Source organism: Gossypium arboreum, chromosome 5 (genome assembly GCF_025698485.1).
Source record: "Gossypium arboreum isolate Shixiya-1 chromosome 5, ASM2569848v2, whole genome shotgun sequence".
NCBI classification, from domain to species: Eukaryota; Viridiplantae; Streptophyta; class Magnoliopsida; order Malvales; family Malvaceae; genus Gossypium; species Gossypium arboreum.
Genome location: NC_069074.1, coordinates 91815625 through 91834760, shown reverse-complemented (window position 1 = coordinate 91834760; position 19136 = coordinate 91815625). Strand labels below are relative to the sequence as shown.

At 29.6% G+C, this 19136-nt stretch overlaps 2 protein-coding genes across 2 annotated transcripts; both read left to right on the top strand.

Annotated features, from left to right (window-relative positions):
- Nucleotides 1–530: 530 nt before the first annotated feature.
- On the top strand, nt 531–3102 carry LOC108451074 (flavonol sulfotransferase-like). The gene is made up of 4 exons (XM_053027666.1): nt 531–683; nt 1007–1031; nt 2249–2566; nt 2699–3102. The coding sequence occupies exons 1-4, from the start codon at nt 531–533 to the stop codon at nt 3100–3102; spliced, it is 900 nt and encodes a 299-aa protein (XP_052883626.1).
- Nucleotides 3103–15304: 12202 nt separating this feature from the next.
- LOC108451073 (flavonol sulfotransferase-like) lies at nt 15305–16285 on the top strand. Its single transcript, XM_017748807.1, has one exon. It carries the CDS (start codon nt 15305–15307, stop codon nt 16283–16285), a length of 981 nt encoding a protein of 326 aa, XP_017604296.1.
- Nucleotides 16286–19136: the final 2851 nt, after the last annotated feature.

The window sequence follows — 19136 nt, the reverse complement described above, 5'->3', positions numbered from 1 at the left end:
CCGAGGTATTATGAATTTATTAATTCTGTCAAATATTAATGACTTTCTACTATTAAATAATATTTTTACTACTATATTGTAGGAAGTCTCATCTGGTCAAAAAGTTGGACGCCTTCAGCTTTTTGACATTACGCATAGGAAGAAAGATGGATCTCCAATGACATCCGAAGCTGGAGAAATTATGGTATATTTACTTAATAAAATTTGATTAAATATAAATATTTATAATGTTTAATTATAATGGTTTAATTCATCATTAGTAGTTTTAAATAATGTTAAGTTATGTTATGTTGCATTCCTTTTTATTATATATTTCGTTTCTAACTCTTTGATTAATTTATTAGAATAAACAAAAGGAGAAGAAGGTGGAGTATGAAGCGATTGCTTTGACCGATAGTTTTGTTAATCTTGAGGACATAGATAACATAATTATTACTGAAGTTTTGGGTCTTGAAAGGTATGGTCGGGTTCGATTTCGAGGATCTGGTGTTACCCTGACCCAATATTTTGGATCCAGCTCCCAGCAATACATGCTTTCTGGGAGTCAAGCTCAAGCTAAAGTTCAGAGGTTAAGAGACCAGATAGCTCAGATGCAAGCGAGCACAGTTGAACAAATTGCTGAGGTTCAAAGAAAATATGAAGAACTCCAACAACAACTTATAGCGGATCAAAGAAGAAGGAAGGCAACAAGACAATGAGGAGGCAGAGGCGGAAGATGGCGGCAGAGCAGAAAGCGAAAATACGATGAGCTCCAACTACGACTTCAAAGATATGATAAAGATGTTCCAACAGTCGCAAAAGCTGCCATCTTAGACATTTGTTTTCTCGTTGTAAGAATATTTTTAACATTGTCACATTTAACATTATTGTAAGAATATTTTGAGTTATACTTCATTTATTAATTTACATCATATATATTTCGTTGAATTTGAAGTATCATTTAAATTTAATGTTTTTGGTTAGATTTTTATGCTACATTTGCTGTTTTTGGTTGGATTTAATGCAGGAAGAGTTAGATATTGGTGAAAAAGGTCACCTGCAAATTTGTAAAAATTAGCGGAATTTGTAGAAAAAGCACCGCTAAAGGTCATCACTTTTAGCGGCGTTTGTGGATAAAGCGCCGCTAAAAGTTTTATGGATAAAGCACCGCTAAAAGTCGTGATCTTTAGCGGCGTTTTCAGAAAAAGCGCCGCTAAAAGTCATGATGTTTAACGGCATTTTTCTGGCCGCAAATTTTAGTGGCGTAGTCTTTAGCGGCTTTTTGCGGCGCTTAAAAACGCTGCTAAAGGCCTAAAAAAATGACGCTAAAAGTTTGTTTTGCTGTAGTGTGTCCCTATTTTTTTATTCCCCTTAACCCACTATATATAACATGGTAAGCTATCGAGTTTATAAAACAGACATTTTAAATCACTTGTTTATTTTTTATTGAAAAAAACTTAGTCTATTTCTGAAAAACTTAAGAGTTAAAAGAAAACCATTTAAATTCGCAAACTTATGTACATAAGTTTACCTTGTTAGAAAAACGATTTGAAAAATGCAATGAAAAATAAATTTAGGGAAAAACCAAAGCTTTAAAAGTTTTCCAAAACAAAAGTTTGGTTGTGATATCTAAAGTAATAAATACTTAATCAAAATTGTACCTCTTCGATTTGTTTAGGATGAGCGCTTCGACCAAGTAATCTTCTCTGCTATCCTCAAGCTCATGTCTGTCGAGTGTGGGCTCGCTTCAAACAAAAAGAAATTCCCAAAAATTACCAGTGTGGTAATTTTGTAATTTCTCTAAACTTTTAGGTAAAGTTGTAAATCAGAAAAATATCTCTAGAAATTTTATGGAATAATCTCCTCGGAGAATTTTCTCTCCAAAACTTTCTCTTGAATTCAAGTGTGTCAAATTGTAACACCCCAAAAAATTTGAGTGTCTGGTTGTTGGATTCTATCGTAATTAAATTTTTATCTCTATGACTATGTGCTCAATTAATATGTTTGAGGTCAATAGTTCAAGTCATGTTTTAGAAGTTTTGCTATTTTAATTTAAACTAATCTCTATTCCTGAGCTATTGACTTAAATTTAATTTTGTGCGAATTTATGTTAAGAATGAGTTTGTTTGTTCAATGATTAAACTTTTGTTTATCCTTTGGTCTGGTGTTTGAGTCTCGGTATAAGTGTTTGGTCTGGTGTTTGAGCTGATATCTACTCTCCCTAAAAGGAATTGTTGGGGTTTTCCTATAGATCTATATCAATATCAAGGTTTTTGGTTCGGCCCGGCTTTTCTACAAGGAGCATTGTCAGCTCAACAACAATTCCAGGCGCAACCCACTGATATCATCCTTTGTAGCTCTCAGAGAACAGGCACAGCCTTGTTAAAATCCCTCACTTTCGCCACTATTACAAGAACCTCATACGATGATTCCACCACCACTTTGCTTTCCATGGGGCATCATTATGTTGTGCCTTTCATGGAGTTTGATCATGCCCAGTTTTCCACTAATCGACATCTTGGAATTCCTCTTTTAGCCACTCATCTTCCTTATTCTTTCTTACCCAAATCTATAATTGATTCTGGTTGTAAACTTATTTACATTTGCAGGGACCCCAAAGATACATTTGTTTCATTGTATCATTTCATTGCAGGGCACTGAAAATCCCAAAAAACTCAACCCATTCAACTTGATGAAGCATTCGAATTGTTTTATGAAGGTGTAAGTCCGTATGGGCCTGACCATATTTTGGGGTACTGGAAAGCAAGTTTGGAACATCCAGACAAGTTAATGTTCTTGAAATATGAAGAATTGGTTGAAGATACTGTTTTGTATCTTAAGAAAACAGCAGAGTTTATGTGTTATCCTTTCTCGTCAGAGGAACAACAACAAGGGGTGCCTGAAAACATTGTAAAGATGTGCAGTTTCGAGAATTTAAGCGGCTTGGGAGTAAATAAAACCGGGAAACATCGTGATGGGCAAGGAAAATTGGGGATGGAAAATAACATTTTCTTCCGGAAAGGGAAGCTTGGAGACTGGAAGAATTATTTGACCACTGAAATGGCTCAACATTTAGACCAACGAACAATGCAAAAGTTGAGCGGTTCAGGTTTAAGTCTGTAATTGAAGGTCGATAATCTATTCATCATCCATTGTTCACTTAAACATCATGAGAGTTCGTAATTATCTCTTTTAATAATATTACTTTCAAATAAAGTTATTTTGGCCGGGATTTGTAATTATCCCGTTTAATAATATTGATGGGAATTAATTCATTGTACTATTCCTTTAATTTTTAGTTGAAGCTCGTTGGTTGAACTTTAACAGTTTTTGAATAATTTAATGATTTAAATGAAAATTTTTGAATAATTTAATGACTATTTTTTGGTCAGATCTAACATGTTGATAATAAATAGGGGCCCACTTGTGGGTTGGGTCTGGTAAGAGATAGGATAAACTTACTAATTGACCAATAATTTTGTGCCATGTCACCATCATTACACAAAAATTAACAATTTTATCCTAAACAAATATTTCTCATAAAATGATTCTACAAACACAAATAATGTGTCTTTTTAGGTGTATTGGTGTAATTTTGGTCAATTTTATTTTAGCCCCTATATTATGTGTAAATTGCATATTTAATCCCTAAAGTTTAACCTAGTTCATTTTTGTATGTGCTTTTTGAATTTTGAAATTTTAATCTTAACTCAAATTATATCAGTTAAATTTATTAGTAGTCTCATATTATCCATAAGTTGTTGATTTAATCTTTGTTCTTCAGTTACATTATTTTTAGTCTCTATACTTCTTGAATTTTGAAATTTCAATTTAGTAGCTGTTAGTGACGGATCGTGGGGTCTTCAAAAATCATGTGAGACTAATGAGATTTTACGGAACTTTTCTGAGAATTTAATTGAAATCTTGAAAAAAAAAAGAGAAGAGAGAGACAATTTTTCAAAAATTTAGGAGACTTAATTAATTCTTTTTTAAAAAGATGGTGATTAATGAAAATTTTCAAAAATTTGAGAGTGGGGCAATGGCCAAGGCTCCCCTCGACCACTATTACTATTCACCGTTGGTGGCCGTTACATCTATTAACTAAAACAAAATAGTTTTCTTTGTTAATATTATTTGAAATTAGCAAAATAATGTGACATTGCACATGGAATTATATGTCTACGATATAAGCTTTGAAAATAACATGATTTAACGACTACCATTTGTGTCAAAATTGAAATTTTAAAATTCAAATATATAAAATTAAAATAATCAAATTAAAGTACATAAATTAAATCCACAACTTACTCATGATACAAAAATTAATAGCCAAAATTTAACTTTTTCGATTGATATCTTGAATTATAATAACACATTAAATATTTGTAAGAAGCTATAGTAATTTAATTTGCAATGATATGATAAAACTTGATTAGCTATATACAAAATTTCATAAATAAATATGCATTATAAAATGTTAAAAATAATGTAAGAAAAACGTTTTATTTACTTAAATATTATAATTTTTTATATTTATTAGAATGTTTTTTCCATAAATTATTTTTCACAATACTGAATATTTCAATACTCGTATAGTCAATTTAAAGTTGTGTCAAATCACCACCGCTAAAGGTACAATCAAAGTGTAACAACCTAATTTTTAGTGGTGTCGAACGGTGATTCGAGATCACTAAATCGACAAATGAGTAGAAAATATTATTAATTTAGAGAGTATAAGTTAAATGTGAAGTTAGGAAAAATTTTGAAATAGTGAAATGTACTAAAATATATATATATATATATATATATATATTAAAATAATTAAAATTGAAAACGAGGTATCGAGACCTCGGGAATTTTAAATCGAGCCATAAATATTTTTATAAATATTTATGGAGTGTTAATAAGTTAGTATTAAAGTTTCGTTAAGAAATTTTAAAGTACTGATAGCTAATTGAACAAAAAGGACTAAATTGTATCAAATGCAAAATTGTGGGAATAATTAAATAGCTTAAATGATAAAAGAAAGAGGGTTTAAAAGGCAAATAGACCCAAGGTCTATTTGGGCTGGACGGCAAGAGCATGAAATCACCAAGAAAATAAGGGGAATTAAGGGAAAAATTGGAAAATTTCAAAATTTACTTAATAAAGCTAGGACTAAAGTGGAATTATCTAGATTTCTCTTTATTTTTCTGCATTCTCATCAGCAAAAACACCATGGAAGAGTTCCCTTAAGCTGGTTTTTCATATTTTTACTGCAAGTAAGTTCAATTCTTGATTATTTCTTGAAATTTTGTGTTTTTGTGACTATTACAACTAGGTCCATTTGTTTAATTCATTAGTTCTTGATTCTATGAAAGAAATTGAAAGTTTCTATGAATATGTGCTGGAAGTATATGATGATTTGACATATAATTAGAGCTTTAAATTGTTTATATGCTGATTTTATTGAAAGAATTGAATAGAAAGTGAATGTTTGGGACCTAAATTGTAAAAGAGTTTGAAGCTAGAATTTTATGTGGAAATTCTGAATTTCAATAGTTATGAAATAACTTATAATGTCTATGAAAAGTATTAATTGAGAAAATTAGTTTAATTGAGGAGTTAATTAAGTAAGGACTGAATTGTATGAACTGTGAAATTTGGGGCAAAATGAAAATTAACATTTTGCACTAAAACAGTTTTGGACAGCAGCAATAGTCTAACTTTGAAAAATCTCTAAAAATTTTAGAATTCTAATTAGAGGATGAATAAAATATGAAATTAAAGCTTATTGAGTCTAGTTTCTTATAGAGAAATGGTGTAAGCAATAGAATTGTAAATCATGAGATATAATAAGTTTTGTTAGACAATGTCAGAATGATTTCGGGTTCCCCTGTTTTGACTTTGGAAAATCATCAAAAATTGGAGAAAAATAATTAAGGGATTAAATTTATATGTTTAAAATCCTTAAAGAGTCTATTTTCAATAGAAATAAGCAGAAACATCATCTGAATCTCGTACAATGAGATAATTAATTCTTAGTGAAGAAGGGTCAGAACTGTTAGACAGCAGAACAGGGGCAATTTTAAAGAATAAACTGTACTTATTGGAAAAACCAAAAATTATGAAAATTTTATGTGATAAGATAAGTAAGTCTAGTTTCAGGGAAAATTAGCGGATCTTAATTTCGAGTTCTGTAGCTTAAGATATAAATCATTTAGTAACTATGATGCAAATGGACAGTTTTGAATATACACAAGTAAATAGTGAAATTATTAATAATGTTACTTGTTGCATGTTATATAAATTAAGGATGTGGAATGGAGAGGAGGAGGAGGAAAATATGTATGAATATTCAGCTAGCATGGCTAATTTGTATGTTTTAGGCTCATGGACTAAATTGAATAAAAGTAAAATTTTATGGACAATTTTGTAAAAAAATGTTAGAAATGACCAATTTGCATGAAATGGATTATTTTATTATTTAAATTATAAAATTGAATGAAACTATTAATTTAGATCAAGATCGAGTGAAAACATGTTTTAGGGATTAAATTAAAAAGTGTTGAAATTATGGAAAATTTTGTTATTTTATAGAATTTATGAATTCGAAGTTTTATCAAATCACCACATATTTAAGAATACAATATTGTAATATACAATTAATAGTACCTTTCAAGAGTTTGAATTTTGATTAGAAAATTTATTTATCAATTGTCTTATTAATAAGTGGATGTCGGCTCCCATGATTATTTTAATAAATGATAACTTAGAAGAGGTCAAAGCCATGGAAGATGGGCATTTGGCTGATTCGAACTCCGCCTTGGTTGGAAGGATTCAACATATTTTATAAAATTAAGGGCAATGGTTGTTAAGGTATTCCTCTAGGAGGGATAATCAAGGTGTTGATTGCCTTGCCAAATTGCCCCTAGGGCACTTAGTAGTTTTATCTTCAGATAGATCGAGTGGCTCCTTTACCCTTAGAAGCTTGATGTAGGGTATTAATGTAATTAATGGGTTTTTATTAAACCAATTTTTTTTAAAAAAATACAAATATACATTGATAAAAATATTACATTTAAAGCCCCATATCCAACACTATGTAGATAGAAAAAGTCATAAAAAGTGGGTAAATATAATAATAATAAATTTTAAAATATTAACTTACTAATAGTTTAGTGACATTGAGTATAATTTACCCAATTTTATGATTTTGTATATGATTTTAATTAAATTATTACTATTGGAGCTCAATATCCGATTGTAATTTTTAACTAAAATATGATTGAATACATTAAAACACCATCATTACACAAGAATTAACAATTTTATGGTAAACAATTTTTCTCATAAAACGGTGGTTTTTTTATTAAAATAGTATAAAAATTAATTACAAAAATAAGATAGATTGTAGATTAATTATAAAAATGGTGCATTTTCTACAATAAAATATAGATAACATTCTTCATAACAGTTCCATTTGTCTATCAAAATTTTATCTATTATAAAAAGGTGATTGTTATGCCAAAACCCTTCCACTTTTCGGGTCGAACCAGATGGCCCGACCCCTGGACATGTCTACATATTTATCCTGGCTAGCAACATTTGTTTTTCTCTCTCCCCAAGATTTTTCCCTTTCCCTGGCATATATTTCTTTCCTTTCCCAAAAGTTTTTCCCTTTCCCCAACTCCCCAACCCATGAACGATTAGTCATTTGGTGTCGCTCATCTCTCTCCCTTTACCCCACCTACCATGATACAACTCCCCATAAATTTATTTTGAATTAAATGATCGTATATGATCTTTTTTTACTGAGTTTTTGCATAACTCGAATATTGGTGCCGCCTCTCTCACACCCTCCACCCTTAAAATATATATATTTTACCCCATATTATTTTATAATGATGTTTTAATGATTAAGTCACAAAAAAAAAATGGTTCCACATTTTCCATGCTCTCCACTCTTAACTCTATTGCAAACAAATCATTTTGGTAAATAATTGTATTGGCATACTATTATGGTATTTAATTATTTATTTTATATTACCTAGGTAAAAAGCCACAATGTTATTTAACTACATGAACAATATAATAGTTTTAACTTTTAACTTTAAAAAGATAAACATTTATCAAAACGACGTAATAACTCAAATTGTGTATTTCATATTTGAGTTAAATTGAAAATTTTGATTTTTTATTCCAGTTGAGCTGAATAACTCAAATAACTCGAATTATTTAAACCAAAATTTAAATTTTTTATCGAATCAAATTTTACTCATCCTTATATTATAATATAAAAAAAAAACTCTTATATTCGCAAGGGCTTCAAATGAAGTTGGGTAGTACTATTTGGAGCATAATACCAATTGTCGAAACCATTTTTTAGAAACGGAGTCGACTTTGGTTTTGAAAACGAAAATCGAAAATTGGGAGTCGCCACCAATCTTTTTTACTTAGGTGTGATCGGATCACCTAGAAATTTGGTCATTTTAATAAAATATTTTGATTTACTAAAACAACGATTTTGGTCTACGAAATTTGAGAAAACGGGTTCAGGATTCGGTTACGTACGAGGAAGGATTAGCACCCTCGTAACGCCCAAAATTGGTACCTAATTGATTAGTTAATGTCTTAATGTCGAAATTTAAAAACTCGAAAAGAATTAAAAATACGATCCTCTCTTTTTAATGTTGATTTTTTTACGAAGAATTTGCTTGCATAAATCGAAACGGATGTTAAAGACCTTCTTGTCCCGAAGTAATAAAATGTCACATCCAGTAAGCTAGGACACAATATTTTAAAACCTCGAGAATAAGCTTGTCTTTTGATTTTCAAAATTCATGCGTTTTAATTTCAGAAGATTATTCGGTCATTTGGGTCAAGCGAAGAAAATCGAAACCCAGCATGTTAGGGCACGATCTCTAGAATCTCCAAACACGGAATATTGCCTTACTTTGAAAATTTCTCTTTTTAAATAATTATCAAACGTAAGTTTAAAATGACATGGGCTTATTTGAAATATAATACAAAGACAACCGATTATAATTAAACATGGTGCGTGAGATAATAATAATGCAATAATATAAAACAACTATACGAGTTAAGTATATGATAAACAAGTGAATGTTATGATAATACTAATGGACTATAATAGTCATAGTAGCATTAACAAACAAATTACTATAACGATACATATATATGGATAAATAAGGATGAAATAAACAAATAATAGAGAGAGCAGTAATGACAAAGTAACAAATAAATAAATATAAGAGCAAGGGTTTAAAAATATTAATAGTAAAAAACCAGATTAAAAAAAAAAACAAAATTTAAGGCGCAATTTGTAACAAAACATATGTGCAAAATAATGACGATGATAATAATTGTAGAGGCCCAATTTAGCCTGGGGGCCCATAAACCAGAAACCAAAATCAAAAAATAAAAATAATAATAGGAGCACTCCATAGCCCAATATGCTACAAGCCCAACTAGCGCAAAACTATTAAAAACCCTAGGGGCCCAATAGGCCCACTACCTAAACTAGTTTCAGCAAAACTGAAATCCTAACCCCTATGTGCGCCGCTCCTCACGTGGTGTCAGCGCGTTCTGCGCCTGAATAGATGCCCCGTCCCATCGCTTTCGCTGTCACCTGCAAACAAGCAAAGAAGAGTACAAAAAGGAAGCAAAGAACAGTAACAAAAAGAAAAAAGAGAACAATAGCAGGGAATATATATTCAGCTATATAGCCAGAGACAAAGAAATGTAATTTTTTACAGAAAAAATATTGGAGCAATCGAATACAAAAAAGAAGAATCAATGTGGTCTTTCATCCTTTTTCATTCCCTTCGCAAGCTTATTTTCGAATATAGCACACATATATACATACATATATTCAAAAGAAAAAAATGATTTTCGTACCTTCTGTGAGTCAGGGAAGTCGAAACCGAAGGGTTCCCTTGGCTCTTTCCAATTTTCTAGAGGTATTTTTGTAGATCTAGGGCGAGGGGAGCAAAAAGGGTTAAAAAAGGGTCAATTTTATACTTTTGGATGCCGTATACGGTGATCGCCAGCGACGGACGGACGGTGGCCCGATCGCCAAAAACGCCCAGTCCAGAGCACCAAAACCCTCCCCCTTTCCTTTTTTTTTTTTAAAAAATAGCTAAAATGAATTTAAAAAAATGTGACTTATATAGGATGGAAAAACGCACCGTTTTGCCCAGCCTCTTTAAAACACTGAAACAACGTCGTTCCATGGCCATGACCCGAGACCTGACCCAAGACAGCCTAGGATCTGCATGTTTTTGGACCAAAGGTCTATTTGCGGCCTTGGTCCTTCCGCTTTTGAGGTTGTTTTAATGTGGTTCTTTCCTTTTTTTCAATTTCACCACATTTTATTTGCTTTATTTCAATTTAACCCTCGAACCTTTTCACAAGTCAACACCTGAAACAGTGTCATTTTGGGACACGGGAATATTTCTCAATTAGTCCCTCCCTTTTGCACTGGCATTTGATTTGGCCTTATTCATTTTTTTATTCTTTTAATTCTTCCCTGGAATTTGCACACTTTTTCGAATTGGTCCACGTTAAAACGGTTCGTTTCGAGGTTTTGTTTATTTGCGTTTTTAATCCCTATTAGTTTACGCGCATTGCATTATAGTCCTTAATGATGTTTTGTAGTTTTATTTGCTTGTAAATTATCCTTCACTTTATTTTCATTTCAATCGGGTCCTTTTTAAGTTATTTATTTATTTATTTATTCATTTTAATTAATTCTTTATAAATTCATTATTTGTTTTAATATATATTGTGGAATCATTATTATGATTTATTCTTGAACATATATTTATATTTATATTTACTTTTAAATCTATTTATATATATAATGTATTTCTTTTAGAAATCTTATTTCACTGCATATATATATATAAATATATATATATATATATATTATTTTTAAATATTCTCATCCATTATTATTTTATATATGTATTATTTATATTAAGTTCTTCACTTTATATATATTAATGGTTGATGAATAAGCCTCGCTTTTGAATTACGTTATGTAATCATTGATCTTATACTATATAAATTGTTATTCATATATATTCTTTTGTAGATTTTTATACGATTGTATTTATATAATTTATGTTAAAATTTTTAATATGTACAAAATTTGTTTTAAAACTTTCATATGAGCATACATTTTAATTTTTATGTGCATAATTTATATTATATTTTGATGGATAAATCTTGGTTTTAAATTGTTTTGTGTAGCGCTAATTTTAAATTTCTTTGTATAATACTTGTTTTGAAGTTCATTCATATGTTAAACTTTATATTTTATATTTTATGTATTATTTATTTTTATTTTTATTTATTTTACGATCTATTGCAAATTTTTGCATGTATTATTTGTTTATATACATATAATTTAATTACTTTTAAATTGTTTGTTTTACCTTGTCGATTTCAAGTTTATTTGTTTTAACATTGCTTATTACCTTTTAAAAGTTTTTCTTAAAATAGATTTTATTTAATCATTATTTAGAAACGTTAAATAGTGTATGTGGTAAGATTATTATCATTAGGCGTGTTTTGATTTTCATGTCTGTATTTCTCAATAATTTGTATAATATGTTATTCATGTATGTTTTCCATATTTGTTACTTTATTTTGCATTTCCATGTATTGTATTATGATTGAGGTTGCCAACTTATTTGCCTGAAATTATTCATTTCATTTTCTTTGCTTCAAACGAATCGAATAAATATATTTCAAGTCTGTTTTCATAATCGCTTTTTTTTTAAAAAAAATTCGCAAAGCGAGGTAATATTTCGTGTTTGGTAATTCGAGAAATCGTGCCCTAACGTGTTGGGTTTTGATTTTCTGTTTGACCGAATAACTAAATATTCTCTCGAGATTTCGTCTATGATTTCTTAAATTAAAAATAAGGCAATATTTTGAATCTAGAAAATTCGAGAAAATCGTACCCTAACTTACTAGGTTTCGATTTTTCTCGTTTAACCTGAATAACCAAATATCATTTTAAAATTTAAATACATGATTTTTGAAATTTAAAAGACAAGCTTATTCTCGATAATTTAAAATGTAGTGTCCTAACGCGCTGGATGTGACATTTTATCACCTCGGCACAAGAAGGTCTTTAGCATCCGCTTTGATTTATCCGAGCATTTTTGTAAAATTAACATTCATAAAAAAGGATCGTATTTTAAAATTTATTTTGAAATCTTTTCAACTTTCGACATTAAGACGTTAATTAATCGATTAGGTACCAATTTTGGGCGTGACGAGAGTGCTAACCCTTCCTCGCACGTAACCGACTCCCGAACTCGTTTTCTCAACCTTCGTAGACCAAAATAATTTATTTTAATAAATCAAAAATGTTTTATTAAAACGACCAAATTTCTAGGTGATTCGATCACACCTAAATAAAAAGGATTGGTGGCGACTCCCATGTTCATTTTTTCATTTTCAAAACCAAAGTCGATCCTCGTTTTTTCAAAAAAATGGTTTCGACAATAATAATAATAAACATATAATAATAGGAATGACAATAATAATATTATAAGTGAAAACCTAAATAGTTTGATTTATAAAAGTATACAAAGAATGGGTAACAAATAAACAAATGATTACATAATAATAATAATAATAATAATAATAATAATAATAATAATAATAATAATAATAATAATAATAAAATCAACCCCTTTTTAACCCTTTTGCTCCCCTCGCCCTAGATCTAGACTTAAAAAAAAAAGCAAAAAACACCTTCAGAAAATCAGAAATAGCAAAGGAACTCTTCGGTTCCGACTTCTCCGACTCACAAAAGGTACCAAAAATTGTATTTCTTTTGAATGTATATGTATATGTATGTGTGCTATATTCAAAAATAAATTTGCAAAGGAAATGAAAAACCGAACGAAAGACCACCTTTTTTTTTTCTTTTGAATCTGTTTTTGTTGTTTTTTTATTAATCCTCAATCTCTGCTTCTACAACCTATTTTTGTTGGCTTTATAGCCGATTTTACAATCTTTCTTGCTACTGTTCATGCTACTCTATTCTGCTATGCTATTGTTTCCTTTTCTTTTGTTTCTTTGCTGCCATCTTTTTACTTTTCTATCCTTTTTTTCGCAGTTTTTTCCTTTTTTTTTTGTTTGCGTGTTGATTTAGCCTTGGCAAGTGTCAGAGGAGCACCAGAGGCGTATGAGGCCGGTGATGGCAGCGGAGGCGCATACGGGGAGGGCTGAAGTGACCTGGTGCGGCGCCTAGGGTTTTCCCCTCCCTTCTTTTGCTGAAAAATATTTAGTGGGCTAGGGTTGATTTGGGTAGTGGGCTGCTGTGGTATTAATTTTTTTTGAGCTATGGACTGTTAAAACTTTAGGCCTATTGTAAAAACTTGGACTGATAAATTTCATTAAAAGCCCGGGTAAAATTGGGCTATTACACCAATAAAGGCCCATTTCCAAAATTATTTATGGAAATAGGTTGCTTCTAAAAATAATTATAGGTATAGATTGAAAATCCAAAAATACACTGACAAGGACACGTTTTTCCTCGTGTCAAGCAAAAGCACGCTGTCGTGGATGCAATTTTTTGAAAATTTATGAGAACAAGTCAATATAAAGACCCAAAGTGGCAACACTGTTTTTTTGTGCCACCAATTAATGTAGAAATAAAACTTACAAAACATATCTTTACGTAGACCCAAAGTCTTATTTCCCTTGTTTTCTTAAGCAATGTGGAATGTAAGATATGTGTTTATATAGATTCATGAATAAGATTGCAACTTGTTCTTACATAATGTGGAATTCCTTCCTCTTTTAACTAACAACTTAATGCTACACTATATTTTATATCTTTTTACAAAACAAATTCTATTTTTTTATTTTGTTAAAATTTTCTCATATTATAAAATCACCTTTTGAGGTTTTTAATCCTGTTGCATTTTAGGATTGTTAGCATATACAAAATGACCATAATAAAAAAGAAAAGGAATACCAATTGCACATATGAAACTTGTACATGCAATAATCTTCTATTCAATTTTAAATGTTTGAAGTTAATATTCATGCAATTCTATTTTTAAAATAATTTTCTATTATTTCAATTTAGAAGTTATACATAAAATATGATAACTATTTTCATATTTTTATATCTAGATTAAATTACATTAGTAGTTACTTAACTATGATTTTTTACTATTGAATTATAAAACTTACAAAATGATCACTCAAATTATTAGTACTACTTTTTGGTCACTCAATTATCTTGGATTTTGAGGTATGTAGCAAAAAAAAAAAAAGAAGAAGAAGAATAAGACAAATTTGAATAATTTAATGACAATTTTGTAACTTTTTATAAACAAATTATTCAAAAATATAATTAAATTACTATTTTATAACTATTTTATAAATAACTATTTTAAATATTTTTTATTATTTTACTATACTCATTAATTTTTAATCCTAAAAGTTTTTAAAAAGAGATATCAATTTTTAAAATTACAAAAAAATATATATATACAATCTAAGTACCAAACAATTAAAATGCAACAAAATTAAAGATCTCAAAAGATAATTTTATAATATAAGAAATGTTAAGAAAATATAAAAATAAAAATTATTTTCTAAAAATATAAAATATAGTGTAGCCTTTAATATTATATTGTTAGTTAAAACAAGATAGAATCTCACATTGCTTAGGAATAAGTCGCAAACCTATTCATGGGTGTATATCAAAATTTGTTTTGTAAGTTTTATTTTTCACATTAATTAGTGACACCAAAAAATTTAAAAAAACAATGTTTTTATTTTCGGTTTTTATAAAAACTTATTCTCGTAATTTTTTTAAAAAACTTAGTCTATCTTGATAATACTTTAAAAAATAATCTTTATTGAGAATTTAATTTGAAACGTATTCATCAGCGTGTTTTTGAATTTTTGATTCATACCTATAATTATTTTTTGGAGTGGTCTATTTCCGTAAATAATTTTGAAAAGTGAGGCATCGGGTGTGCACTTGAATGGATGGGTCGACCAGCTCTGCCCTGTCTTCAAGTCTTTACGAATGCGTGTTAAGTAGGGAGAATCAATGGAGAATGCGACAGAGTGCAAACTGCGCAGTTTCATTTTTGTTGATTGGGGAAACAGAGATAATGATGTTTTTCTTTTTCTTTATATTTTCATTTTAGTATTTCTTTATATATTAAAAAATATCATTCCATCCACTGCCTCCTTATAAAAGAAAAAGAACAGTGGCAGCCTATTTACAAAGCCATCGTTGTAGAATATAGTATTTTCACTCGTTAGCCTGTCCCTTATGGAATCCCATATTGAGAAACAAGATGGAGATGTGCTTCAAAAATCTTTCAAAGAGATGATATCTACTCTCCCTAAAGGGAATAGTTGGGGTTTTCCTGGAGATATATATCAATATCAAGGTTTTTGGTTCTCCCCGCCATTTCTACAAGGAGCATTGTTGGCTCAACAACAGTTCCAGGCTCAACCCACTGATATCATCCTTTGTAGCTCTCCAAGAACAGGCGCAGCCTGGTTAAAATCCCTCACTTTCTCCACTATTACAAGAACCACATACGATGATTCCACCACCCCTTTGCTTTCCAAGATGCCTCATGATGTTGTGCCTTACATGGAGTTCGATCATGTCCAGTTTTCCACTAACCGACATCTTGGAATTCCTCTTTTAGCCACTCATCTTCCTTATTCTTTCTTGCCCAGATCTATAATTGATTCTGGTTGTAAACTTATTTACATTTGCAGGGACCCCAAAGATACATTTGTTTCATTGTATCATATCGTTGCTAGGTACAACAAATCCCAAAATACTCAACCCATTCAACTTGATGAAGTGCTCGAGTTGTTTCAAGAAGGCGTCAGTCAGCTTGGGCCTTATTGGGACCATGTTTTAGGGTACTGGAAAGCAAGTTTGGAACGTCCAGACAAGTTAATGTTCTTGAAATACGAAGATTTGGCTGAAGATACTGTTTTGTATCTTAAGAAAATAGCGGAGTTTATGGGTTATCCTTTCTCATCAGAGGAACAACAACAAAATGTGCCTGAAAACATTGTGAAGATGTGCAGTTTCGACAATTTAAGTGGCTTGGAAGTAAATAAAACCGGGAGACATCGTGAAGGGTACGAAAATTTGAGGATAGAAAATAACATTTTCTTTCGGAAAGGGAAGCCTGGAGACTGGAAGAATTATTTGACCACTGAAATGGCTCAACGTTTAGACCAACGAACAATGCAAAAATGGAGCAGTTCAGGTTTAAGTCTGTAATTGAAGGTCGATAATCTATTTATCATCCATTGTTCACTTAAACCAGATCATAGTTTCGTAATTATATCTTTCAATAATATTATCTTCAAATAAGGTCATCTTGGTCGGGATTTGTAATTATCCCATTTAATAATATTGATGGGTATTGATCTATTGTACTATTCCTTGAACCTTTAGTTGGAGCTCATTGGTAGAATTTTATCAGTTAAATAACTTAAATAAATAAAATTTTTAAATAATTTAATGATTTAAATGAAAATTTTAAATAATTCAATGAATATTTTTCAAAAATTAAAAAAAGGCATAATAGGATTTTTTTAAAAAAATTAGGGAACTAATTAAAATTAAAAAAAAACTAGTTTAGTAAGAATTTTTAAAAAAATTAGGGTCTAGTTAATATTTTTAAAAATTATGATTTTACTAAACTTTTAAGAGAGTTTAATTGAAATGTTTTAAAAATAAAAGACAAGAATTTCTAAAAATTTAGGAGATTTAATTAATTCTTTTAAAAGAGTTAGTGGTTAATGAAAATTTTCAAAAATTCGAGAGTAGGGCAATGTCCCAAGGCTCCCCTCAACCACTATTAACATTCGCTATTGGTGGCAGTTACATCTATTAACTAGGACAAAATAATTTTTTTTGTTAATATTATTTAAAATTAGTAAATTAATGTGACATTGCACATGGAATTATATGTCTACGCAGAAGCTTTGGAAATAACAAGATTTAACTTAACGATTTAACAATTACTATTTTGGTCAAAATTAAAATTTCAAAATTCAAATATATAAAATTAAAATAATCAAATTAGAACACATAAATTAAATCCATAACTTACTTATGATACAAAAATTAATAGCTAAAATTAATTTTTTTCAATTGATATCTTGAATATCTATTTATAATAACACATTAAATATTTTTAAGAAGCTATAGTAATTTAATTTACAATGTTCTATTAAGACTTGATTAGCTATATACAAAATTTCATAAATAAATATGCATTATAAAATGTTAAAAATAATGTAAAAAAAACGTTTTTATCTACATAAATATTGTAAATTTTTATATTTATTATAACGCCTTTTTTTCCAAAAATTATTTTTTACAATACAAATATTTCAATACTCGTATATTCAATTCAAAGTTTTGTCAAATCACCACTGCTTAAAAGTACAGTCAATAATATCTCGAGGTATTGAATTTTTTACTAGAAAATTTATTTCTCCATTGTCTTATTAATAAGTGGAATTGTGAAAGTATGTGAGGTTTTTTACTTAAATAATATAAAAAATAATTATTTACTAATATGGAATAATTTAATCATTATTTACAAAATGAGGCAAAAGCAACGGTTGACAATCGGTGTTACTTGAGCAATCGACAATACCACGCTCACCTGGCAACAATCATTAGGTCATTGGTTAGATTTTTTAAAAGTTAATTTTTTTCGTGCTGCCTGAGCAATTGGCGGTATTGGTATGTATTAGCCAAAAAAATACAAGTAATTTTGTACGAACGAAAAAAATATAACTTTTTAATAGTGTCACTGACGTGTCAGACGTCACCAGTATAAATTAATATTTAATTATATTTTTTAAATTAATTGAAACAAATGAAAAAAAGCTTGAAAATTGAAAATTAGGTAGAACCTGTGACTGTGACTGACCGGTCACCTCGGTGCAAGTCGTTAGGCCGATGTCCCCATGCTTCCCCAACCCCTACATAAACAGTAAAAAAAAAGTTCCCACCCACAGAAAAAGGGGTTAAGATAAAAAATTGAGTGTTTGTTTGGAGGTTTGAGGAAAAAAAAACTAAAGATTATTAAGTTATGTTAATTACTTTTTGTAATATTAATATTATATTTTTTATTTAATTAAATATTGAGTGTTTTGTAATTTTTATTAAGATTATTTTTTTCCAAAACTTATTTTTCAGAAGACAATTATATTTCAATACTCGTATATTGAATTCAAAGTTTTATCAAATCACCACATATTTAAGAGCACAATATTGTAAACTATAATTAATAGTACCTTTCAAGAGTTTGAATTTTGATTAGAAAATTTATTTATCAGTTGTCTTATTAATAAGTAGATGTCAACTCCCATAATTATTTTAATAAATGACAGCTTAGCGGTGGTCAAAGTCATGGAAGATGGGCATTTGGCTAATTCAAACTTCGCCTTGGTTAGAAGGATTCAAAATATTTTACAGAATGAAGGGCAATGGCTGTTAAGGTGTGCCTCTAGGAAAGATAATCAAGTTGTTGATTGCCTTGCCAAATTGTCTTCTGACAAGAAGGAATGTGTGTAGGTCTTCGCTAAGGTCCCTAGGGCTCTTAGTAGTTTTATCTTCAGATAGAGTGAGTGGCTCCTTTACCCCTAGTAGCTTGATGTAGGGTATTAATGTAATTAATGAATTTTTATTAAACCAATATTTTCGAAATAAAAATATAAGTATACATAGACAAAAATATTACATTTAAAGCCCTAGATTCAACACTATGTAGATACAAAAAAGTCATAAAAAGTGGGTAAAAATAAAAAAAATGATTTTTTTAATAAAACCCACTTATGCATTAAAATTAAAGAAGACATGTTACACCCTTCCATACATGTAGCCCATCTATTGGCCACCTAAATGGCTACTGGGATTTTTCGAAATAGTTGGAAATTAAAAAACACTCGAAATAAAAACCACAAAAGGAAACCAACAATCAAAACATGAAAATAAAACCCCCTAGATCCCAAATTTCTTCTCCAAAACCTTCAACCCTCATGAGCACCAGTAGATTGCAAGGAACCCAGGCCAAAACAATATATTCCGATGCTAGTAGCTTGAAAATCCT

What these genes read in the sequence shown, in the direction of transcription:
- LOC108451073 (XM_017748807.1), top strand. Translation starts at nt 15,305, where the DNA reads ATGGAATCCCATATTGAGAAACAAGATGGAGATGTGCTTCAAAAATCT.
- LOC108451074 (XM_053027666.1), top strand. Translation starts at nt 531, where the DNA reads ATGCTTTCTGGGAGTCAAGCTCAAGCTAAAGTTCAGAGGTTAAGAGAC. An exon ending in GTTAGATATTGGTGAAAAAG is followed by an intron (nt 1,032 to 2,248) that starts GTCACCTGCAAA and finishes ATCAATATCAAG; the next exon opens with GTTTTTGGTTCGGCCCGGCT. An exon ending in ATCTATAATTGATTCTGGTT is followed by an intron (nt 2,567 to 2,698) that starts GTAAACTTATTT and finishes TGTTTTATGAAG; the next exon opens with GTGTAAGTCCGTATGGGCCT.